Genomic DNA, 27,107 nt, shown 5'->3' on the forward strand with positions numbered 1-27,107 from the left:
GAAATTTCAAATTCATAGTTTAATAATTAGATTACAAACTTTTTTATCTTAAATATTATTATTGGATTATTTTTCTCATGTGACATAATGAAACTCGACTGATGCACTGGATTCACGGTGGAACACAGGGCTTGTCTGTTGTGATTTGGTTTGTGGTTTAGTGGATTCGTGAGATCGGAATTTCCTAAATTCGCTTGTGCCAAAATTTTAACAAGCCTGTTTATTGGATACTATTACAGCTTTTGCCCACGACTCCGCCCGCTTTGAATAGTTACTTTGGCATAACGCTAAATTTTACCCCCACTTCATTTACGTAGAAAGTGAAAATATTTTTGAATTATAGAATGTTAAGGAGCTATTTAAACCCCTATTTTGAAACATTCTTTATTGGTGCTCCACTTGTAATGGCCTTACCGTGATGTTATATAACCTTCCTTAATAAAAGGACTATCTAACACTGAATGTTTTTTTTAATTCGGACCAGTAAGTAGTTCCTGAGATTAGCGCGTTCAAACAAACAAACTCTTCAGCTTTATAATATTAGTATAGATAAAAAGAATAATCTCACCAAGTTCTGGATTCATCCAAGGTTTATTAGTATAGTTCGTAAGTAGTTTAGCTACAACATCAATTGTACTATTATTCTCGTTAACATGTAGAGTCGTTGTGTTTTCAGTTCTTATAATAGCTAGTTGTACACTTTCCCCTTTGTTTATTTTCTCGTAAGTAACATTCATTTGTATAATTTCATCTTCGTGATTAAAGAGATAAATTATTTGCGTTCCGTTGTTGATGAATAAATGTATGAAATTATTGAGATTGTCATTAGCGTATAGCACTAGTGCGTTGTTGTCGTATGTTCTTAAATTCATAAGAACATTTTCAGTCATCATTTTTTTAAGCCGATTCTTTTCGGCATCCGTTTCTTCGTCAACTAAATAGTTTTTTTTCAGATACGACTCTCTTGTTTGAAACGTTAGAGCTTTCTCGTTTATATCTGGAATTGACAATATTTTTTAGATAGTTATGTTTTGAAGTAATAAACCAATTAATATTTCTGTGTTCTATTGAATCTACTGTATAGGTAATTTGATTAATACATGTATTATTCTAATGTAAATTTTCATAAAGATTTTAGAATCGTCGGTATCGTTCGAGACTTCGATTAAATTTGAACTAACAAGGTTATTGAAGCCAAAGCCATTATCTAGGTTAGTGTGGTCACTCATTATTCGGACACTATAGCCATATTTAAAGTACATTGGTTCCTCCTCCTCCTCCTTGCGTCGGTTTCGTCATTACTGAGGGTCGTGGTCATGGCCTTGAAACAGTTTGTTTTTTATAGTGCACCGCCATCTGTTCCTATCTGCAGCTGAGTGCAGAGCATCGTGCACTGTGGTATCCAGGGCTGCACGAATCTGGTCCGTCCAACGGGTCGGGTTCCTGCCTCTTGTTCGCTTGCCCTCGACCTTTCCAGTGACCACCAATTTCTCCAAGTTGTCACTGTCTTTCTTTGCGATGTGGCCAAAGTATTCAAGTATCCTTCGCATGCAAATGGTGGAGAGTCTAGTCCGGGTCTTCAACTGAGCTAGGATGGATACATTGGTGAGGCGTGCGGTCCAGGGAATACCCAACATCCTCCTCCAGCACCACATTTCGAAGGCATCAATCCGATTGCGGTCAGCTTTCTTTATAGTCCATGTCTCTGCTCCGTATATGAATATTGAAAACACTAGTGTGCGGACTAGGTTGCTCTTGGTGTTCATAGAGTGACACAAAATATCCTAAGGGTTGGAGTGTCTGGGAATTGTTTGTCCAACTTCAAACGATCTTAATCTATAATAATTATCATTGATACAATGGCTGTTATACCCTTCAAACTTTCATCTACGAAAAGAAACCCAATTGCTTTGCGACTGTTACTAATGCAATACAACATTAGATCCAAATCTTTTACGTTAACAAAAACACAAATTTATATTTATTTTAAAGGAAAATACTTACTTTCCTCACAGTGAGCCCCTAGATGTGCCCAACGATTTTTACAGATACACTCATAGCTCGACCACAGCTCCTTGCAAATAGCTTTATTCTGACAAGGATTGGGAACGCAAGATGGCTTACAATCCTTTATTATTTCGGACAAATGAACTGACATGTAGCTGTAGATGTCAAGGACTTCGCCGTTAACTACCAAACCTCTGAAGCAACCTATGAGCCCTTGATTCACTGTTGATTTCTTCAAGTAATCTCTAGAAAATATCAATAGCGGTATTTAGCTATAACTGGAGCAGACATATGACCACGTGAATCTATTAATCTACTGACACTTACGCAGTAGCACCACCAATGAACATAGACCCTTCGAATGGTCCAAACTCTTCTTCCAATAGCAAGTTGAGCATCTGGTACTCAGTGTTCAGCATGAACCTCACGTGGTAGAAGTTATAATCAATCCATATCTTGTGCCATTCCCCACCGTTTAGTTTCCTCTTCGAGTTTATTACTAGTTTCCTGGTTGTTCCGGTATTTAGCGTGAAGTTGAATGTTAGTTCGTGCTCTGCAATGTACGCATTTGGGTAACAGGCTACTTAGTTCAATTATAAAAATAATATACTAACTATTTACCTGGAGCCACTGCGGTCATCCACAGTGCGTTTCCAGAGATCTTTTTTGCCACGTACCATCCGGCTATGGAATGAGCTCCCCTCCACGGTGTTTCCCGAGCGCTATGACATGTCCTTCTTCAAACGAGGCTTGTGGAGAGTATTAAGCGGTAGGCAGCGGCTTGGCTCTGCCCTTGGCATTGCTGAAGTCCATGGGCGACGGTAATCACTCACCATCAGGTGGGCCGTATGCTCGTCTGCCTACAAAGGCAATAAAAAAAAAAAAATATCAAATTGTATATAATAACAATAATAATGTAATAACAACACGTTTGTGAAAGAAACTCTTTCTAATCTCGCGTTTGTATTATTTTCGATGTTTCGAATATCGCACAGTTTTTGTGGTCATGGACGACTGAATATACCCTTGGTACAATACAATAATAAATGGAAAATGAGCAAAAATAAGCCAAAAGATGGCCTTTAAAGACACTAGTCTTAGACAGACACTAGACAGACAGACAGAGAGAGCCAGACAGACAGACACTAGACACTAGTGCCAAATAAATAAAGGAACACTAGTTCCTTTACACTACACAATACACATCACAAGCTAAAAAGATACATAAACAATAACAGAAAGTAAAAAAAAACACTGTACGACTAAGCAAGACAAATGTGCTAAATTTTTACACAGTGGTCTTTACAACTATACGACTAAACGACACGATAACGAAAACTAATCTAACTTATAATGTAAGGAAATAATTATATAACAGACTAGATTAGACTAGGGTTTTAATTTCTTATTAAACGAAATTTTTCAATTATCTCTCTATCTTCACAGTCCACACAGGTCCACTACGGACACAGGCCTATTTAAAATTGTTGCGATTTTGTCCAGAATGAATACTTACCGCTTGTCAGAGCAACCATAAAAGAAGGGTAGTTGGGTCGTATCGGCGGTTGGAACAGCAGTATGGCGCTGGTACCGGTTGTACGGAAACTGAAGGCGATGTCTCCCTTGCGCCACCCCGGGACCTCTATGTACGATTGGGAGGTCGTGAACGTTACAACATAGCGTTGGGTATCTGGAAGTGTCACAATAATTATTATTTTTATCCCTAACTATGCTGAAGGCCTTGAGAGGCTATTTCAGCTTCAGCCTAACGTGTAAGTGAGCTCACGGCGCTCAAACCGGAGTGTTGCTAACACTGACCCTAGCAAGAGCGGTGCTTCGCAGAATCTACCACCGGATCGGAAACGCGACCCACTGAGAAGATCCGGCGAGAAACTCAGTGGGCTGTGTCTATGGGTTAATTCACTCGTCAAGCCCTTCGTCGCAAGCGACGGGTTCGACGAGGACAGTGACCGGTGCTTGTGGTACCTAAAAGCACCGTTAATGCATCGAGAGGATCCGTAATGACGTGCACACCAATGGTTGCAATAAGATGTTATAAGTAAGAATTTTACGTTTATTTTTATATGATTTCGGGACTGATTTTAGTTTAAATATTATATTTTGGTGTTATTGTTAAAAATAAATGGAGTTTGTGTGTAATTCAAGGCAGTTATAACTAATTTTCTGGATTTAACGTAATAGTAATTATAATTATTTCTGTTGTGGATTGAGATATGGTATGACTATTGTATTGAGCGAAAAAATGAAGCTTTTTTTTAAAGGAATGGCAAGCCGTTAGCTGCTTACTAGTTTCGACGCATTCCAGTGGTCCCAATGTGATCCTCCCCTGGGCTTCTTCAGTCAAGTCTTTTTGCTGCAGGAAAAACATCTCGGTGATGCCCAAACTTTTAGGGTCCACTAAAGTTCCCTCGTCTGAATGCCATTTATTCTCATTAGCGTCACAGTTGCAAGCTTGCAGTGGGTTTACGCACGTTGCGTTTACCCCGCAAGGGCAGTAGCCTCTGGAAGCCAAAGTCAATGTTTTTATTTATTTATTGCTTAGATGGGTGGACAAGCTCATATGATTTTTCCGGTACTTATAGGCAACAAAAACTAGCTCAAAATGAAATCCATTTTTGTGAGTCAGCAAATCATTTAGCTATTCAATGTTAATTTATTTTCAAATACTTATTTAATATAAAACAAACACTTATTAATGTTAATTTTATTAAAACATTGACCGCCATGTAGGTCACCGGTGCCCTACGCGGCGCACTGAAGTAATTATGTCAATTTCTGTTACTAAGGCGCCGGAATATCTAGTAGACTAGAGAGACGAATTTATTTATTTATTGCTTAGATGGGTGAATGAGCTCCCAGTCCACCTGGTGTTAAGTGGTTACACTGAAGCCCACAGACATCTACAACGTAAATGCACCATCCACCTTGAGATATAAGTTCTAAGGTCTCAGTATATTTACAACGGCTGCCCGACCCTTCGCATTACTGCTTCACGGCAGAAATAGGCAGAGTGGTGGTGCCTACCCGTGCGGAATCACAAGAGGTCCTACCATCAGTAATCTGGGAAACACTTTTTCAGGAACGAGCAGGGTTATTCCTATCTCTTGGAGCCGTTCATCAACAGTATATTTTATGGTAACATTTTTGCCACGAATTATTCTTATAAACTATGTTCCCCACGGTCTTTACCGAGCGCTAACACTTTACTTTTTTTAAAGAGGTTTAAGAGGAGTCCTCAACAATAGCAGCGACTTAGCTGTGCCTCTGGTATGCTGTGAAGTCGTCGTGGCCTAAAGGATAAGACGTCCGGTGCATTCGTTGTTGCGATGCACCGGTGTTCGAATCTCGCAGGCGGGTACCAATTTTTCGAATGAAATACGTACTTAACAAATGTTCACGATTGACTTCCACGGTGAAGGAATAACATCGTGTAATAAAAATCAAACCCGCAAAATTATAATTTGCGTAATCACTGGTGGTAGGACCTATTGTGAGTCCGCACGGGTAGGTACCACCGCCCTGCCTATTTCTGCCGTGAAGCAGTAATGCGTTTCGGTTTGAAGGGTGGGGTAGCCGTTATATGACGAAGTGAATGATGCGATTTCGTGTGTGGTTCATTGGTTCCGTATCAATAACCTATTATTGAATAGTAAGAAAACGAAATGTATTAAATTTACTTTAAAATGTATTAAATCATCTTTAAATGTGAGACAAGTAGATAGTAATGTAATTGTTTCTGAGGAATCATTGGAGCTTGTTGAGTCAACCGTATTTCTTGGTATAACAGTGGACTCCAAACTGCAGTGGGGACCTCATATTCATAAATTGGCGAGTAAGCTTAGCTCTGCAGCATACGCAGTAAAAAAAATTAGAATGTTAACAAATGCGGACACGGCTCGTTTAGTTTACTTTAGTTACTTCCACAGTGTCATGTCCTATGGCATTTTGCTATGGGGCAATGCGGCCGATGTAGAAATGATATTTATTCTGCAGAAAAGAGCTATACGTGCTATTTATAACATGCACTCAAGGGAATCCCTGAGGGAAAAATTTAAAGAAATTAAAGTTCTCACTATGCCATCCCAGTACATCTTTGAAAATTTGATGTATGTTCGTAAACATATTGAGGAGTTTCCTAAGATGTCGGACATACATAATAGAAATACTAGGAACAAACACAAGCTTGTTGTGCCGATGAGTAGGTTACATAAGATACGAAATTCATTCGGGTGTTTGTCTGTGCGCCTGTACAACAAAATCCCACAAGATGTTCAGAACCTACATATACATAGGTTTAAGAAAACTATTAAAGAACATCTGTGCAATAAAGCTTACTATAAAGTCAATGATTATCTAGAAGATTGCACAAAGTGGGAATGAGTTGCTCGCTCCGGGAATTTCAATATTGTAAAATTGTTATGTTATAATTACTTATTGTAATATGAATATTTAAAAAAAAAAATATATTTAAAATAAAAATCTAATATTTAAAAAAAAAAAAAAAAAAAACATGCCCGCTGAGTTTCTTGCCAATTCTTCTCAGGACGGAGGCTAATTCTTGTGAATTGGCGGTAATTCTTTTGACGTTCAACAAGTATGTACTTTCATTTATGTTGAATAAAACTTTTTTGATTTGATTTGATTTGATTTGATAACTATACTGAGACCTTAGAACTTATATCTCAAGGTGGGTGGCGCATTTACGTTGTAGATGTCTATGGGCTCCAGTAACCACTTAACACCAGGTGGGCTGTGAGCTCGTCCACCCATCTAAGCAATAAAAAAAAAAAAAAAAAAAAAATGCTAATGCCTATGGCCCATGATAACCACCAGATCATTTTTAAGTTTTCCAAATATTTAAACGTATTGTAAAACCGTCTGGATAGGTTGCTATTTCTACTGTAAAGTAGACCTGAATTCTGGTTTAAAGGTTGGGACAGCTGTAATATAAAACAAGTGAGATTTCGAACTCAAGATGTGTGGCGGCATTTACGTTCTGATGTCTGTGGGCTCCATACACACTTACATCAGATAGACAGTGAGATCTTTCACCTACATCAGCAACATATAAATACGTTACAAAATACCTTTTGACGTTTCCTAAAAAGTCCACTGCATCATTAGAAGAAGATATAAACCATGTTGCGCTGTGTAATTCAAGTGGCGCCATATTACAATCGTACTTTATGTACTGACGACAATACAAAGAATGAGAGATCAATTCTTGCAGCATCTCCGCGCTGAACTCTCTGTACTTGATTTTGAAACTGAAATCTTGTCCCGATGCTGAGCGCACGTCCTATAAATTAAATAATAAATAAATATTGATAAGTTCGTAAAGAACTTGTGTTACAAGTACCAGATAACGGAAATAAATGTAAGATTTTTATTATACACATACACATATTTAATATACATCCATAACCAACCAATTATAACGTATTTGAGTCTTAGACATTGAAAAAGTCTTAGTATAATGATTTCGGAATAATTTTAAGTGTCAATCAATGAATATGTTGTTATGGGCACAAAGAAAACAAATATGCAACATTTTGATACTTACAAAGATGCCACGAAATCTCATGAAAAATGAAAATTTTAGTATGCAAATTAACTATGTACATATTTAATTTTCATGAACTTTCATGCGAGTAAATTAATAAATTATCCTTTAAGTAGCCCAAATAAAATAAATAATAGTTTAAACAAAAAACAAAAAAAAAATACACTTTATATTATACAATAAAAAGGGTGCGTGTACTTATGTACGCGCGTAAGAAGTTATACTTTATTTTTATTAAATTTATTTCTTTTTTTTATATTAAATAATTAATAATAAATATTTAACGTTAATAATTTAATAATATTTAGTATGAATTATATTAAATAATAATTTTGTCATTTATATTACTAAAAAATGAATGCTAATAACACTTTTTTTACGAGTGTACATGCGCGAAAGTTCACCTGCGGCTATATTCAGACTCGCCAAGTTACGTAGATTTAGTGGGCAACTTCATTCTGTTAATTTTGTGTCACGGTGCGCACGCATCGTTAAATTTCACTCTCATCAATTTTTTATAACGCGCCTAAAGAAGTATAACTTCAAAAACATTTTTCTTACACTATTTTTAATTCAAATTTATTAAAATTTATTTTTATTTTTAGTTGGATTTTCTATAAAAGCGTATTTTTTAGTTGAATTTCAAATTTCTCAATTTTTTTTTTAATTTTGAATTGTCATCGGTCCTTAATAAGTATGCCAAATTTCGAGTTAATCCGACGTTTTGAAGGGGGTCAAAATCATGTTCAAAGATTCCGTTACATACTAACATACATACGTCTGAAGTTAATAAAAGCCTATTAGAAAAACACAAAAACATCAATTTCATACATTAAACACGTGGATGGTTTGAATGTGCTTTCAAAATAAATACTTAACGTGATAAGTTCTTTGAGTGTTTGAACTAGGTGCAGTACTTACCACTTGACTGGGTAGGTTGTGTTCGACGACCGTAGTAGAGGAGTCTGCTTCGATCTGGAACTCGCACTTGACGTGCGCGGGTGGGAACCGACCATTGCCGTCGATGTCTATGAGGTACACGTCGTTACGCGTGTAACCCAGAAGGGCTAGTTCTTCACAAGTCTTACGGAACGTCGCGAAATGACAGTTCTCACCTATGTAACCTGAAAAGTTATTAAAGCGAAACTTTTATTACATCGTCTCAAACTGTTTTCATCTGTGTGTTGCATGTCGCGTGACGGTCGGCCGCGGAGTAGGGATAAAGTGAAAGGCACTCGTCAGAGCAGCCAAGGCCAATATGGCGGCGCCTATAGTTTGCAGCAGCTGACCGTGTAGTGTATAGACTATTACTCATTTGTGCCAGTGCTCCACGCTATTTTGTTTGTTTTCGTTAGTGTCTAATGTAAATTTTGTTTGTCAGAGCTAAATGTCTATAATGTGAAAAAAAGTTTGACTTTTACCGTGGTTTCATAAAACCATACAATCCTTTTTTTCGATATTTGAAGTTCGATCATTTTTAGTCCTCATTAAATCCTTTTCCGAAATTCATGGTGCTATTTCCGATGCGTAATGCTATTTGAAGACTTAATAGACTTTTTTTTTTGGATAAAATGGTTTTATTTGGATTACATTTATTTGGATAACTTTCAATACAAACTTTTTTGTTAAGTCAAGCTCTATATTCAATGAACATTATGTTATCATCACATTCACTCTCACCTGTATTATCGCAATTACAAATAACTCTGTCTTCTCTAATAGAACATATCCCTCCATGTTCACAAGTATTGGGTCTAGTGCATGGATCTACATATCTGCAGTCATCTATGGCTACTTCTCCTACCACTCTCTCAGTGTTTATAACGTATCTAGGCTCTATAAGGAGTCCATTTATTTTGATGTTTCTCATACAGCCAATGAGACCTAAGTTTGCCGATTTAAGACCGCTTCCTATAACGATTTTGTCTTGCAATTCGAAGTCGAGACCTGAAATTAATGAAAGCTTGCTTTAATGGCCACATTAAGATGCATTTTTAAACGACTTAAAAAAAAGTAAGTTATCAGTCCGATTTTATTTTTTATGTGTGTCACCTCAGAACTTTCTTCTAGACGTTTGAGAGCTGGTAGCGGTAGTGGTTAATTTATTATGATCTGACCAATGGTTTTTAGTTATCATTACTAATGCGCACTTAATTAATTTCGACTACATTGATGATATTCCCATTTTAGTTTGTTGAAGACAGTTTTGTTTTTTGTTATAATTTTGAATTATACGTGAAAGGGATGGCATATGCATTAAATGACTTTGGTTTATTTACGTTTTTTTTGCGCGATATGATTGAGCTTTCTACCTGCTATGAAGTGGTTTCCGGAGTCTTTAGACATCAGTACTTGAATGACGTCACCAGCTTTCGAAATGCTTGGTTATTTCACGGCAGAAATAGACAGGGTAGTGTTACCTACAAGTACTGGCTCACAAGATACCTACCATCAATAGTAACTCATTATTTACTATTAAAATTACCATTTTCTATATAATTTACTAATATTTTTATAAATCATCATTGTATAGACAAGTCTGAGATCATTGGAGCCAAAAATAAAAAGAATATAAGCATCTAATGTCCATGAAGATATTAATTAGAAATCTTCATTTCCAATAAAAACGTGAATAAATTATGGTAATCTTGTTCTTGTTGTAAACAGGTGAGCAGTACGAAATTTGTTTACGTCTGAAAAGTTCTAAACGAACTCACGAAATTGTTGACTCAAAAATACACCGGTTTCTTGTTACCTAAATTTCCCGCAAAATCTTTAATTTCCATACACTTGCATATGCTGCTATTAACCATGTTATGTTACCAATAATTTTCTGTAATTTAAATTTTACAGTGGGTTTTGTATCGTCTTACCAAACATCTGCGCGTGTTTATTATGATAGTCGACGGTTAATTTGATTCGTCCTTTCCTATAATCCAGTTCAACGTTGTGCCAATCACTGCTAACATTGAACTTCACTGATTTCAATACGGTCACGTTCTTCCCGACATCTGGTACCAGTTCGAATCTGATCTCCTCTTTTACCATTCTAACCTGAAACCCAAAACGAACTTGCCATAAGCCAATAATTCCCATTTTATTTCGCAAAATTCAATGAGCTAGTGTTAAGACTGCGACATACGGTCTTTGGGATATGTGACTCGTAGATGTAAAATAAATATTAACACTGTAACTACAGATGTCTAAATAGACGGAAATGTTTTTGATAAACATTTAACATTCGACAAACATTTCGTTTTTTAAATTAATAATCATTATTTTGTAAAGAAAGACCAGTAGGGTCCGTCAAAGTCAAATGAAAGGCACGACAAGGACAAAAGCGCGTTTGCTTATATAGAACGCAACAGAGATGAACATAAAATGCATAGACCTGTTATAAAAGTTATAAAATACATTTATCCTCAAGATGTGAACTAATGATACAACAAAATACAGAAAACAAGTTTTGCAGTGTCCAAGATCGTCACTTTCAAAATCACGTGCTTACTCACCTCCCAGTGACCTTGGCCGGATGTGATCTGACTGTAAGCCAAAACAGCCATGTTCTTACTTGTTTTAAAATCAAATATCAAGTTGATACTGTTGCTTTGGTTCAAAGGCCACCAGATGTGTGACGTGGCGAACGGATACGTTATAGGTATAACTTCTATATCGATCTCTTCAAATTCTGGATCCAATACCCCAATGTAGTGTACCTTTGGATTGTTCTGTTTCAATTCGTACAATATTGAAACGTCGTTATAATAAACGTACTTTAAGTTCCCAGCGAAATTATTGAATGATTTCAGCCCTTTCATTTTGTATAGATCAGGTCCCCCGCATATGTATATCTCTGGATCTATACATACATATCTAGTAGTTCCGTGGACTTCATATGTTTCAGAGATTTCATCCAAATAAACAAATACAGTGTTCTCGTGTAATATAACAGTGAGATTGTGCCATTCGTTGTTATTAACGTTCTGTCCTAAATAATCTTCAACTGGACCATCGCCTAAGTCTATTTGTATTGCCACCTTCTCTTGGTGGATCGATAAAGCTATGTAATGGTGTTTTTCATCTATTTGACCACTGGCATAAAACAGTGCTGAATCATCGAACCTCGTCTGAAATTTATGTAAATAATACGTTATTAAAACGTAGTTTTCATTAGGTATTCTTTTTTTAAATTATTATTGCATTCCATCTTCGATCCGATTAATTGCCAATGTTATGTATGCCATTTTTGTCACATGCATCAGGCCATTAATTAAATAGTTTAAGTTATTTTCAATGTTAAATGTTTGTGATGTGGCAGTACTTTTTTTTTTAAATAAATAAATAGATTTATTATATTAATAATTAAGTTCAATACCAAAAACAAATTACAAAAGAGCAATGGTCATTTTAAATGTGCTTTATTCTTACGTCATTTTGTTAATGCCATGTAAATTTATTCCGATCCAAAATTAGAGTCATTTGTTAGATAGCAATATTTAAAAAAAAAGTGGCATTTGAAGGCGAAAAGCGTGACGTTATTATGAATAACTATTATTTTCTAAATTTATTTTTGTGCCCAAGTATTTTTTTCCCTATTTGTTCTAGTAATCTCGAGGGGTTATACTGATTCTCAGAGCGAGTAGATGAGCTCACGGGGCTCTAACCTGAGGATGTTGCTAACACTAGAGCCCTAGAAAGAACCCTAGCCTAGCAGTGCATCGCAGAATCTACCACCGGATCGGAAACGCGACCCACTGAGAAAATCCGGCGAGAAACTCAGTGGGCTTTGGTCGTGTAAGCTGGACGTTGTTGATACAATTCTATATATTTTTCTTCTAGAAGTTGCATGTTTTGCATTACATGCATTGAATGTTTGGTTTGGGAGGACAAATCGTCGTTGTTTTAATTCATTCTTCACTTTCAACTCTGTTTTTATCTATTCGTTTTGTCCTCAAAATGTTTTATTTCTTCACAGAAATTTTGCTATTAACTAAATTTCCGATGAGAAACAAGTCGATAACAGAATGCAGTTACTTCCATCATTGCATCCGTTTTTGGTATATGTAAGTAACAACACCAATAGAAACAAAAGAAGTAGCAATGACCTGTTCAACGAAGTAAAAAAAAAAAGGAGATAAAAGAATAACGATTAACCAACATTATAGACCACTTAAATATTTATAAAAAAATACTGAGCCAACTAGTATCACTTACTAATGTTCCCAATTATAATTATTTATGATTAGGAACATATTTTTGACATGTAACTGTGGTCATGATAATAATTTTCTTTATTTAACATTTTTTTATAACTTTGTGAGAAAAATATGATGTGATTGAGCGAATATCGAGAAAATTGTCATTGTCAGTGAGTAAATAAATGTGCCTTTGCTTGTAACACAATATTGGATTATGCAATCGGTAATGCAAGCTACAATGTGACTGTTGTAGGTATTACTCAATAAAAAGGTACGTACACGTACAGGATTCATTGCGTAACTTTTTAAATTATTACATTTCAGTCGTATTAAGTATAATTACTGGTACTATATTATAATAATATGAAAAATAGCGATCCCATGAAATATAATTAAGCAAGTTTTGTATATTCAAGATCTCAAGGAGACCTCTGCAGAAAGAAGAAAATTGGACAGCAAAGACGAGATTAAGAATAATACTTTTTAATACTCTTTTTAATAATACTTTTTTAATCCAAAAGAAAGTTTTGGATTATAACAACATATATTATGTTTGTTTGTATGAGACGGAAACGTTTTTCGCTATTTTGACCGATTTTAAGAAGCGCGTTTAAGTTGGAAATTTGCGTACACATCAAGGACTAATGGCAATAAGATAATTTTATAACTCCTCTCTAATATCCTGAACAGTTAGAACAGGAGAAGAAACGTTAAAACTAAGTTTTTGTCCGGCTTACTATTTTAACTTGATTTGAAAAAAAAAGATAGGTTTCGACGGGATAAGAAAACATTAAACTAATGTCTTTCTTCAAACGAGGCTTGTGGAGAATACTTAATGGTAGGCAGCGGCTTGGCTCGGCCCCTGGCATTGCTGAAGTTCATGGGCGACGGTAACCGTTCACTATCAGGTGGGCCGTATGCTCGTATGCTTAAAAGGGGAAAAAAATGTTTTTTGATCGGTTTGCTATTTTAATTTGCTTTGAAACAAGAATAAGTAAGTAGACTCAGGGTTCGAATACTCCGATTAGAACCACCTGTCTAAGGTCCACTGACCGAGTGGTCTGGGTCACGAAGGACATTGTATTTTACTTCACCGAAATTGGCATTAAGAATTGCGTGTGTTACGAAAACATTAAAATATCTATCTACACAATTAAATGTCATTGGCTGTTTCCATGAAACCATATATTAAATTAATTTATGTATCGAGATCGAAATAGTTTTATATTTGCATAAATGTACAAGCGGACAAGTTGAGAAGCGATTTTATATGTAATTATTATTTAAATATTACATAATTGTTCTTACCACCTTGAGACATACAATGGTACCTAGTCTTGGTTTGCTGGTGGTAGCGCGTCTTATGAGCCCGCACGGTTACCACATCCCTTATTTCGACATAAACAGTAGTACATTTCGATTTGAAGCGAATGTCATAAAACTAAGATTTAAAATTCATCCGTGCCGGCATTTACGTTGTTGATGTCTATGGACTCCGGAAACCACTTAACGCCGGGTGGGATGGGAGTTCGTCCACCCATTGGAGTTCTCTCGGGAGCTACAACTGACTATCCCACTTATTTCTGCCGCGAACCAATTTTGTATTATCTAGGGGCTCGATGGACCATTTATTACCAGTGTAAGCTTTATGCTCGCATTTGCGGTTTCACATTCGATAGTTAAATTTAAGCAAAAACTCACAAACAATTCCGCCTAAAAGCGATTTTTCTAATACCGCGACTATTCATTGGCGAGAATCCAAAACAAATATATGGCATATAAATCGAGCTAGCAACGTCTCGGATAATTACCCCGGTCATCGTTTTCGTCGAACCCGTCGCTTGCGGCGAAGGGCTCGGCGAGTAAATTAACCCACAGCCACAGCCCACTGAGTTTCTCGCCAGATCTTCAAAGTGGGTCACGTTTCCGATCCGGTGGTAGATTCTGCGAAGCACTACTCTTGCTAGGGTCAGTGTTAGCAACACTCCCGGTTTCAGCCCCGTGAGTTCACGTACTACTTCGGTGAATCTAGAATAACCCCTCGAGGCTACTAGAAGAGGCAGGAAAAAAAAAGAATTACCTTGAAATGTAAGCTGACTCTTGTGTTAGCTGAATGCACTCGGTCCTTCCAATCGTACACTCTGTACGAGACGTAACTCGAGCCTCTGAGCGTTAAAACAGTGGCCGCTGTAATTGATGAATATCAAATATCTTACTTGAATTTTACGAACAAAAGTCATACGTAAGGAACGTTCGAGAAACGCAAGCACAGAGAAGGTGGATTGAGAAATGGAAGGTCGAGGTTTAATTACTGTTATTCCGAAAAATTTCGCATTTTTCTCTTATCTATTGGCTAATAACCAAAGAGACTATTCTATTAGCTTAATTAGTCTTGATCGTCTAGTGAGCTGTATTAAAATAAAACTAACTATAATTGTACAATGATAGATGATCTATACAAGAATTTTCAAAGACCTTTTAAATACTCAATAAGTTGAAATTAATCTTCTGCTTAAACTAGACACGAATTGAATTTATGTAACTCCGACCTCATATTTAAAGGTTGGTCTCGTAATGTCTTATTATAAGGTAGGCAATGAGTTTTAATTTAGTTTATAGTAGCTAGTTTTAGTTTGTAGCAAAATATTTTGTAGGTAAGACACTAAATGTAGGCCATTTTATTCTGAGAAGAAGATTACGAATATAAGAATTGGTATATTATAAGGATGCAAGTACGCGGGAGGAATCTGGTCCAACATCTAGTCTTGAAGATGGACATGTCATAGCGCTGGGGAAACATCGTGGAGGGAAGTTCATTCCAAACGCATTTTCGATGAACGCAGAGGTTCCAGATAATATGGATGAACTCTGCTCCGATGGCGGGGGTGTGATGATAAAAAGGCGATGAGGGGTAAAAAAGACGGCTTTAGAGTGAGCTCCCTCCACGTTCTTTCCCGAGCGCTATGACAAGCCCTTCTTCAAACGAGGCTTGTGGAGAGTAGTTAACGGTAGGCAGCGGATTGGCTCTGCCAAAAATTGCTAAAGTCCACGGACGACGGTAACCACTCACCATCAGGTGGGCCGTATGCTCATCTGCCTATAAGGGCAATAAAAAAATGTGTCAAAAATAATAAATAGCTTACTATAAACATCGCAAAGTTGTTCCTCGTACAAAGTACCGAAACAATCGCATCTGTAGCCGTTGTACTCGTTGATACATCTAGAACCTTCGAAGCAAAGGTTTTTCATCGTCCTACATTTATCAACGCAGCCCTCCTTTACGTTTTCATGTTTCGTAGCTATCAATGGGACTATCGGAAGCAGATCCGAAGCCGCCTTACCCGAACTTAATACTATATCACTAATACAACCAACAAATGACTCTATAATATATTTGACGCCGTGAAGTTTCTCTTCCGAGCTGAGACCTGTTGAAATTTTTTACAAACTTGAATTTTTAGAAGTAAATTTATATCAAATTCTTACCAACTTTGAGTTGTGTAAATATAATATGTGTATGGTATAGTAGATTTTTTGAAATCCTAAATAACATTAAGAATTTACTCACCGCCAATCAAAATGACCGAAGTTAGATTATCAGTGATGCCATAATTGGTGTCAAAACTCAATCCCTGAAAAAAAAAGTTTACAGTAAATACAATAGTTATAGCTAGTCCAATATTATTAGCCTTTCATTGTTACCAAAATCATTTATTGTCATTTTAAATATAATTTTCTCTTCTGGTGTTTTCAATAGACTTCGAATCTTTAATAATGCTAAATAGCTCTATAGCTACTAGAATGTTCTTTACCTTCAAATAAACTTCTTCCTTCAGCTGATCGACCTTAGCTATCAGCCTGGCTCCGTGTACATCAATAGTTACAACTACACTATGCCATTCGTCTCTGTTGAGTGCGCGACCTACGGTCACTGATGTTAGATGTTTACCGAAAACGTGGACCACTGAAATATTCAATCAATTTCAAACTCCCGAACTAATCATTAATCTAGTTAACAGAAATATGTCGCCAATTTCATTAGGAATCTTCACGTAAATAAAACAATAAGTAATAGTATGTAAATTTTTTTTTACTGCCCTAAATTTAATTATGAAATATGTCAGTTAGTGTTCAGTGAGAGGTAATTAGGTATCCAGAATATAGAACGCCTCGTCGTGCAAGGCAGGGTAGACGATATAACACCGCGCGGGATATGTCCGATGCAGTGGTCCGAGCGTGTCTCAAGTGCGAGGTTCCTCAAATTAGTGCGGTAAGGTGACCTCGACCTCGAACTAAGATAAACACAGTTTCTCATGTCTCAGGGTGGGTGGCGACATTTGCGTTGTTGATATCTATGGACTCTGGTAACCACTTAACAGGAGGGCCTTGAGTTAGTGCACTCATCTAAGCAATGAATAAAAAGGTTGTGCTTCATTCTGATATGTAATTTGACTAAAATGGACTGGTATTATCTGAGGTATAAACGTTATATGTTATTGTAATTTTTACTGCAAGAATGTTGTTCTTAATGTGATTAATTAGCGTAGTGCAATTCATTTTCTGGTAGAGCAATAAATTAACAAAAAACTTTTAACTTATTTCTTCTTCTTCGTTTATTTTATTAATCTTCTGGTAATCGAAATAGCTTGGACGAATGTAAATGCCGTCATTTTATTCACGTCAGCAAGAATGCCCACAAGAAATCCGGGTCCGTTGCACAAAGATTTAAACTTAATACGTACTAAACATAAAACATACATTACTATGTAGCTATTTACAAGCCATAAACGAAACCAGCGCAGTAATAGACCTACCTTCCAGAAGCAGATAGACGTTTGAATGGATTCTATTTGACAGACAAGAGAAAAAGTTACTTAGCGAACAATATATTATCGTAGTATTTTGCTGGACTGACATTTTTTGTGTTCTAAGTACTTTCTAAAACCTTTCCACGTATGTACCTAGTCAGGTCATAAATTCTGTCACATGTTTAATGTAAAATAATTGAAACAAGTTTATTCATTATGTAACCATTCATATACCAAAATGAACTTAACAAAACATAGATTCTTATGACACTAAAGTTTATTCAAAATGACCTCCGCGATTTTGAATACAGGCCTTCAATCTGCGCGGCCAGTCGTCTATCGCAGCACGAACGAGGTCCATGTCAATATCGGCGGCTGCCTTAATCAAGGATGTCTTGATTGACTCCAAATTGGGATGAGGCTTTGAGCACGCCTTTTCCTCCAAGTGTTGCCATATCTTGTAATCTAACGGATTCAAATCTGGACTGGAGGAGGGCCAGTCTTCGTGCCGGATGAAGTCGATTTCACGCGCCGCCAGCCAGTCTTGTGTGCTCTTCGCTCTATGAGCTGGCGCCGAATCTTGTTGGAATACCCAGTGCCTGTTATTGAACATGGTATGAGAAACAGGTTCCACAAGGTTCGTCAGGACTGTATTTTGATACACAACTGCATTCGTTTTTACACCTTTCTCACAAAAATGTACCTCTGTTAAGCCCCAATAAGAAACTCCCAACCATACCATGAGCGAGGATGGAAAATGACCTCGTTGGACACGCGGAATATGGTTGCTGGCTTCTTCACTACTGTGTGCGTACACCTTATCATTTTGTTTGTTGTAGCTCTCTTCTACGGTAAAAAATTTTTCATCCGAAAAAAGAATTTCCCGATATTTTTTTCCCGCGTACCGCTTCAACAAAGCGCGGCATCTCTTCAGTCTCAGGTCCATTAGACGAGCATTCAAAGGATGTCCTGTTTTTCTTCGATATGCCCGAAGCCCTAAGTCTTCATTTAACACCCTTTTCACCGTGGTTCTGCTTAACCCCATCTGAAGGGCCAACAGTTTCTGCTTACGTTTGGGATTTCTTTGAATTCGCGCCTTCACAGCTTTTATCACTGCTGGAGTCCTAACAGACCAAGGGCGACCACTTCTTGACCTGACATCTACACTAGAGTCTTCATTGTATCGTTTGATGGTACGATAAACGAATCTTTTGGTTATATTAAAAAAAATCAGTATGTTAAAAATTTTAATTGGCGCGTAACCGCAACAATTCAACGCAATAACTGCAACACGGTCTTCTTTAAGCGTCCACTCCATATTTAAAAATGAGTAAAACTCTAAAAGTATATATATATATATATTTTTATTTTCATGAACAATTCAAAATTCGAATTCAATAAACTTTTTTGTGGCCAGCATTCTTAAAGAAAAGTTTTTACTGTGTGACAATACTTATGACCTGACTAGTTATATAGGTCATAATATGGCAACACTTGGAGGAAAAGGTGTGCTCAAAGCCTCATCCCAATTTGGAGTCACTCAAGACATCCTTGATTAAGGCAGCCGCCGATATTGACATGGACCTCGTTCGTGCTGCGATAGACGACTGGCCGCGCAGATTGAAGGCCTGTATTCAAAATCACGGAGGTAATTTTGAATAAACTTTAGTGTCATAAGAATCTATGTTTTGTTAAGTTCATTTTGGTATATGAATGGTTACATAATGAATAAACTTGTTTCAATTATTTTACATTAAACATGTGACAGAATTTATGACCTGACTAAGTATACATAATAATATATTCTTCTAAATACTGTATTTAAAATGAATATTTTATATGTGTGGATGTGTGCATGATTGAGTTTAAATTTGAAATGCCGTTTTTAGTACTTACTATAGATCCTTGTTAAATTTTCTTAAGCATAATAAAAGTCATCTTGTATGTTGAATAATCTCATACTAAATGTCATCATAAATATCTTTTTGAATAATGATTTTGAACTATAGACTATACAGCTAATGGTTTGCCAAGGTTGTTAGGGTTTGGTTTATATACATTATGCATTAATTGAGTTTCATATGCAAAGTTTGGCACTGAAACTTTCTCTCTTGGATTGCAGATTTAGAAGAAAAATCAAGGCAAACTTAAGAAATGTGGTGTTGAAACCAAAAAAGAGAAGGCAGAATCCACCTTGTGGGACATTTTTAATTGGAATGAAACAGAGAATTAGTAAATCTAAGTTATAGTATTTTTACCTTTCAATTCACCCTTTTCCACAATAACGTATAAAGCGTAGGGCTGCATTTTGAAGACAGGGTTTTTGACATTATGATACACCAATAGACCGTGCGGTAATCTTGTGCGGAATTTGAAAGAAATTTCTCTGCATAGTCTGAAATTTAAAAATTTCCGTTATAATTTTATATAAAAAATATTTAATATAATTAAAGTTTATGTATTGCGGTGCTGAGGATAAATGACTATATAAATTATTTGAAATAAAAAAATTGATACTTTATTATGATTAATCTCGTGTTCAGTTTCTTAAATTTATAATTGCTAATCTTCTTAATGAATAGTCAAATAATTTAAATTAAATTCATAAAATTTACACGTTGCTAAATTTTAAAAGATTCAAATCAATTTTTTCCATCGCCATTTTGCGTACCAAGTCTATGTTTGTCAACCATTTTTATTTGTAAGAGGGTCAGTCCCTGGTCCGAAAATCTAGATTGTTCTAGAACACTATCTACAAAGGAGGCCAGCCAGGCATCCCCAAATAAAAAAAGTTTCTAGTAAATAAAGAGCCTTACCTCAACTGAAACCTTTGTATGATATCACCATCCAGTTGAATATACGTATTGTCTTTCGCGAACATAAACGTCCTGTGGTGTCCAGATTCGGCAAATGTCAGGAATCTGTCTCTGTCGCTCGGAGGTATTGGAGCTATTGCCGTCGCGTGTGTTGTTGTAGACACGTTTGACGTAATCGCAGTTAATGATGTAGATATTTGGGACGGTGTTGTTGCTTGAACTGGGACTAAAAAGCGTTTTGTAATTCCAACACGTATATTAAAAGAAGAGGACAAATTGCGAGCCACAGAATGTGTGAATGGATTGAATGAATTAATGGCGTAGAGAAGTTATTTAGGTTTGACTGTGCGCCTGTACAACAAAATCCCACAAGATGTTCAGAACCTACATATACATAGGTCAAAGAAAACTATTAAAGAATATCTGTGCAATAAAGCTTACTATAAAGTCAATGATTATCTAGAAGATTGCACAAAGTGGGAATGAGTTGCTCGCTCTGGGATATTCAATATTGCAATAATTGTTACGTTATAATACATCTTGTAAAAAGGAATATTTAAAAAAATCTAATATTAAAAAAAAAAGACATGCCCGCTGAGTTTCTTGTCAGTTCTTCTCAGGACGGAGGCTAGTTTTTGTGAATTAGCAGTAGTTCTTTTTGACATTCAACAAGTGTGTACTTTCATTTATGTTGAATAATTTTTTTTTGATTTGATTTGTTTTGTATGGCATCATACGTTAAGCCATAGTGGTAGTGTTAATTGACTATCCAATTCTAAGCTCTGAGCTCATATATACCGTTATCCTTCTAATGAAAAACAGTCCAGCGTTCCGGTTCGTAGGCTAAAACTAGCTGCTTTATAACACAATTAAGATTACGATTTTATTTTTGACTAACATGAAAACCGACAATTGTATCATAACGTCGTGCTTGAAGTCTTTATTCGGTATCTGCCTGTAAGGATCCTTATATGCAGTCGAGATAGCTTGTAGTAGATCAGACCGTATTCCATTATAATCTATATAGAATATTGAGATGATAGATACACTTTGAGAGGCTTTTGATAATCGTCAAATTACTAATAATTGACAGCATTGCTTTCTGGTTACAGTTTCGTAACGCCCACAGGCCCACTTGTTGTGAAGTGGTTACCGAAGCCCATAGACCTCAAAATGTAAGCCTTGAGGTCTAAAACTCAGTTTTGTTTTGCTCCTAAGAAATTTATTTATTTATCGTTCGTGTCTCGCCTCTTTAAGAATATCGAGGCTGTGAGAATCATTAATGTTTTGAACAGTTTAGGATCTTAAGTGAGTTACCTTTCTCTTCAGAAGTCAACTCTACGGGGAGACTAGATCTTATATCAGCTATTCCATATAAAATTAAAAGTATCAACAAAGATAGCTTGCTTTCCCGAGAAATTTTTCCCATTTTGCTGCATTTGGTTCGATTATCTGAAATATTATTAAGACAATTCAAATAATTTAACAGTATTAACAAAAATTCAAATAATAAACATGATAGTGGTGGTCGTATTTTGAGACCTCACAGGTAGGTAAGGTATAACCATCATTGTTCCTATTTCTTCTGTGAAGTAACGTTCTGAATCAAAGAACAGAAATAGTCGTAATTACAGATAATAATAATAAATGCTAATATTTAATTAGCATTTAAATTAATACTCCTAAACAATTTGGACATCGACATATCTTGTGATAGGTTCCAATTAATTTATTTTTGAACACTGTCTTTTTTATTATTATTCAACAGAATGAAATCTTAAATTTGTTATTGTGTTTTTTTGTTTACTCTACAAGCAAAAATCGCCATCTTCAATGTCAATACAGTAATTCGAAAAAAGAACAACCCTTTATTCATTTGTGTCTAGTAACAGTTAATTTGTTAACAATATTTCTAATTTACATCTTATTGACATCGCGGTAAGGATCAATTTTCGAAAATTTCGTTTACCACGAACCCAGCGGAAATATAGCATCAGTGGCAGCGTCGGTCGCTTAAAGATATACACCAAATAAACTTGACCTGTGACTGTTAGTTTCGTTCTTTTAAACGTGTTAACATGGACGAACTTATTGCAATTTCACGGCTCACATTGTAGTGGTTTTTACATTAAATTGGCTAAAGTAATAGCATTTGTCTCGAGATACTGTTTTTGGGTTTGGAATTAAAATATTAGTAAATATTTACTTATAATAAAAAAAATTAAGTAATGGAAAAATTTTCAGAGAAATAAAAACAGATTTAAATTATAATTAAAATCACACTTACATGGTACAAGAGATAATAATAATAATAGTGGAACACAAAAAAAATGTTGATTAAAATAAAATCTTCAAATTCGATTCATTTTCACGGAACGACACAATATGGCGGGCAGGTTCTATTTTCAAAATCGCCGGACACTTTTATTTTTTATTTTTCTTTTCGACACTTCGTTTCTGACCAGAACGTTCTTCCCCTAACAGGCAAGGAGGACTGAGGCGATTCTAACAACACGTAATGGCTCAACAAATTGTCCTGTGGGTCACACAGTTCCCAGGCACACGACACACGAGCTAAGCGGAGAGGTTCATTGCGCGATTTGATCATGTATTTTCGGGAAAAAAATGTTTGGAGCTTGTAGTTAATTGAGGAAAATATGATCGAGCGTAGACCCACGCTTTGGTTGAAGATTAAATTATCATTAAACTTCAATCTACATTCAAACATAAAAAAAAATGAATATTGGAAATGTTTAAAAAAATTTTTTCAGGTGATCTTTGGCGATAAAATATCTGGCCACGCGAGTTTCGGCATAGCGTTTTGCAGCGCCATCTTCCATCCGTGTCAGCAGTTTACTGATTTTATTTCTCATGCTACCAATCCATACACAATTGATTTTTGATTTAATTCGCGAACTATTGTATTGTAAACTATTTGCTAAAGATTTGCGAGAAATGTTCCGTTTGCGATTCGTAAAACAGTAAGCCAAACGCAGACATATACCGACCGCGTCTGGTAATCTAAGTGGGAAGAAGATTTTTTTTTTCAATTATGTCCATGTCACAAGATTAAAAATCACGGCAATTGACGAAATCACTTTCTTGGATGGCTCATGTTCAGAGAATTAGAAAATAAATCAATAGTTCTTAGTTAACGCTTTACCATGCCAATCTCATGTGAATACATCAATGAAGACATTCACTTAGATTATTAAAGTGGTCTAATTGGATTTACTTAAATGGCGAATAATATAAAATCCAAGGAGTTTGATTAGATCTTTTTTTTTATAGTAGCTCTTTGTTTTCGCCTTGTAATTGTTTTATTTGACAACTAACGGATAACTCTGATTACTAGTGGTCCCGCAGTAGTCGAAATTCGACTATATTAATTGGAATTGTAAGTTTGTACACTATTATGATTGTATTTTATAATCACAAATTTCGCCAAGGCTACTCTATAAAAATATTAATAAAGACAAACAATATTTAATCTATTCTCAATTTGACCACAGACGTCAAGAACAAAAGTTTGACAATAAATAGTATGAATGCGTGTGTGCGTCAAATACATGGTATGTAGTGTGTGTAATGTTTTCTTTATTGAATTAATGTATCTTTTATGCATTATTAAAAAAAATATTAGCATTGTGTACTTGAGTCGACTATTATCAAAGCCGGCAATCTGACTTTTGAACAATGATTGGTAAATCAGAAAAACGAATTATTGACTTTGTATTCCATTGGCAGTCACAAAACTCTTCGGAACGACATCTTAGATAAATAACAGGTTAACTATTAACCTTTATTTAATGCAGGTTTTGAACCGTATTCTTTGAAGGAGACGATTATATTCAAATCAATCTGTATTGACATATCAATAATTTTTTTTTGTCCAAATGTACAGATTGCCACCTTTGATAATAGACGACTCACTTCTTCTTTATATTCTCTATAAGTGTGGAAAATTTCATACTCCTCCGTCCGCGCAATTTTCGTAAAAAGAGATACAAAATTTTTGCTTCACGTATTAATATATAGATAAATCGGATATTCAATATGAATGAATGATTTGCATAACAAATCGAGGAGAGGAAATGAAATGTGGCGACAAACTATAAAAGACTCCTTTCAAAGCAAACTCTCTATTCGTTCTTCCATTTCATAAACGATTTTAAACGCTTTCATTTGAATTAGTCATCGACTATACAAATGATTAAACATGTAGCGGTCAGAATGAGAAAATGAAGCAAATCTACCTCTTTTTTTATTGCCCTTGTAGGCAGACGAGCATACGGCCCACCTGATGGTGAGTGATTACCGTCGCCCATGGACTTCAGGAATGCCAGGGGCAGAGCCAAGCCGCTGCCTACCGCTTAATACTCTCCACAAGCCTCGTTTGAAGGAGGACATGTCATAGCGATCGGGAAACACTACCTTTTCCTTCTTTGGACTTGTCACAAGATTTCAACAGGTTAAATTTGTTTCAAATCTTAACAAAACTATTCAAGCGATAATCAACTTTAATCAAGTTTTCGTTAGTGGCCAGTGGCTTGGCACTGCCCCTGGCATTGATCACGTCCGTGCGAGACGGTAACTACTTACCATCAGGTGGGCCGTATAATATTCTGCTTTCCTCTTCGTCTTTACACTCTTGGAAGAGTGCTCATGGCCGTCATGCTTTCTGTAACGAGTTTCTCACAATCCAGAGGTATTTCTCCTGTCAAGCTTCGCGTCTTTTGCTTAGGTATAGAGGGCGATCCGTTTCAGCCCTGACCTGGTTATTCCACCTTACGGGAGAGCTGCCGCGCGGCCTGACCATCTTCAAACCTGTCCTGCACCTGTTTCTGGTATTTTATGACTTGATGTTCTTTAGAGAAAATAATTTTTATAAATATCAATTGTACCATAATTACATCATGAGTAGTTGAAGAGCGGTGAGATATTGACATAGGCTTCTTTTTGTTTTTTTTTTGAATGTTCTATCGTCTTTTTCCCCTCTAGTCTGGATGCTATTCATATTCGTTTACAATGAGCTGCGTGACCATTTTTCTGTTGCGTAAAGTAAATATTTGTTATTTTAGATCAACCGAACTGTGACGATTAACAAACAAAAAAGTAATCTTATTTAAGCGGTTTTTTTTATTAAAAGTATCTTCACTTCCGACTACATATTTTGCTTTGTAGTAGGTACAGCTTTTATACAAATTCGTTACTGTACTGCATATTATTATGTAGTATATTATTTAAGATATCGTTTCGTAGGTCCGTCTATAGTTTCGTGGGTACGCATTTTTAGATCTTCCACGGGTGGGTACGCATCTCTTAGATCACTATACCTGAACTATATCAATCAACCAAACAATTATTCGAAAAAATCTTCAACTAAAACAGAATCATCTGGATATTTTTTACTGGAAAAAATTACAGTTTCAACAAATTTAGAGTTGAAATTTTCAAAAATAAACTTCAAGGCAATTTAATAAATTTCAATTTTATATCAACTGTTCTTGAATAAGGGCCAGTCCTAGACTTCGCTTCAGTAATTACTATGAAACGAGATTTGGGTGGATAAAAAGTGTCCCTCTCTGATCGAAAACTATCAGTCGAAATCACGAAGCCGAGAACACACTAGACTTTTTTTTTTAATGTCTTTATGCAGCGTTGCTTGTGTCATATCATTTGCCTTGATAATAAGTATCCTATATGTTCATCCAGACTACATATCTGTAACTATGCGAAATTTTATACGAACGCCTTCAGCTATTGTAGCGTGATGGATTAATAATATTTCTATAGACGTAAAGAGATAAATTCAAAATGGATGTCGTAAAAATTGTTTAATTAAATTTATGAATATCTTATATTCGGGATTCGGAAAATTCTTTATCCCTTATATTCGGAAAGAGAAAAAACAATAGCTGTTATCAACATACAATTTGGGGTGGCATTTGTGTCTTCATTTCGCAAAACAAAAGAAATTATTCTCGAGAATTCTATAGATAATCAGAAACGTTCCAATGTCAACAAGAATGCGACCAGCCTCAAACAAAATGGCAATGGACGAGATTGGTCACCCACACATCGCATCGGCAGCTCACCGACTGGTTTCTATATTAGGAATTTTATATTACATTCGGGCTATGCAAGTGACGTCATGACCCGGGAGTTTTATTGATACTTGTTCGGGGGCGACATTGAAGTGGCAATTCCATAGACATAACCCACTGAGTTTCTCGACAGATCTTCTTAGTGGGTCGCGATTTTGATCCGGTGGTAGATTCTGCAAAGCACTGCTCTTGCTAGGGCTAGTATTAGTAAGCTCTCTCAAGTTCCCTACCCGTCCGGGCGTAGCTGAAATAGCCTCTTAAGTGGGAAAAAAAAAATCAGATCATTCAAATCGGAACTTCGCGGCAGAAATATGCAGACTTGTCATCGTAGGATTTCAATACGCCCAACTAGTTAATCGAAGTATGTCAGACATTAGCCACCCATTTCCCGCCTAAGACATAGATGAAAACGCAATACCATTACCGGCTCAACTTAAGATGATACGTTTTGTTACACTTATCACGGGCCAGTTAAATCATTGCATCAAAACTTACGTCACGTAACAGCGAGTTACGTAAAATTTGGGTTAATGTTAACGGATTCAGAATTAAAACGGTTCGCTGTGATCTCAAAATTAATTACATGT

The 27,107-nt window shown here is 36.0% G+C and overlaps 1 protein-coding gene across 1 annotated transcript in view; it reads right to left on the reverse strand.

Annotated features, from left to right (window-relative positions):
* Window positions 1-22,912, reverse strand: part of axo (axotactin) — a 35,535-nt gene extending 12,623 nt beyond the window's left edge. The window contains exons 1-18 of the mRNA XM_028174754.2: window positions 22,701-22,912; window positions 21,731-21,865; window positions 20,414-20,639; window positions 19,856-19,992; window positions 16,602-16,753; window positions 16,358-16,421; window positions 15,933-16,217; window positions 14,870-14,976; window positions 11,104-11,718; window positions 10,465-10,645; window positions 9,272-9,538; window positions 8,513-8,715; window positions 7,116-7,327; window positions 4,315-4,529; window positions 3,524-3,697; window positions 2,335-2,560; window positions 2,005-2,252; window positions 569-997 (exon numbers count right to left, since the gene is read on the reverse strand). Of these exons, the coding sequence (XP_028030555.2) occupies window positions 569-997; window positions 2,005-2,252; window positions 2,335-2,560; window positions 3,524-3,697; window positions 4,315-4,529; window positions 7,116-7,327; window positions 8,513-8,715; window positions 9,272-9,538; window positions 10,465-10,645; window positions 11,104-11,718; window positions 14,870-14,976; window positions 15,933-16,217; window positions 16,358-16,421; window positions 16,602-16,753; window positions 19,856-19,992; window positions 20,414-20,639; window positions 21,731-21,842 (3,853 nt within the window). The 5' untranslated portion in view covers window positions 21,843-21,865; window positions 22,701-22,912. The remainder of the gene's footprint in view (window positions 1-568; window positions 998-2,004; window positions 2,253-2,334; window positions 2,561-3,523; window positions 3,698-4,314; window positions 4,530-7,115; window positions 7,328-8,512; window positions 8,716-9,271; window positions 9,539-10,464; window positions 10,646-11,103; window positions 11,719-14,869; window positions 14,977-15,932; window positions 16,218-16,357; window positions 16,422-16,601; window positions 16,754-19,855; window positions 19,993-20,413; window positions 20,640-21,730; window positions 21,866-22,700) is intronic.
* Between the last annotated feature and the right edge of the window lie 4,195 nt (window positions 22,913-27,107).

This window comes from Bombyx mandarina, chromosome 11 (genome assembly GCF_030267445.1).
Source record: "Bombyx mandarina strain Sakado chromosome 11, ASM3026744v2".
Lineage (NCBI taxonomy): Eukaryota > Metazoa > Arthropoda > Insecta > Lepidoptera > Bombycidae > Bombyx > Bombyx mandarina.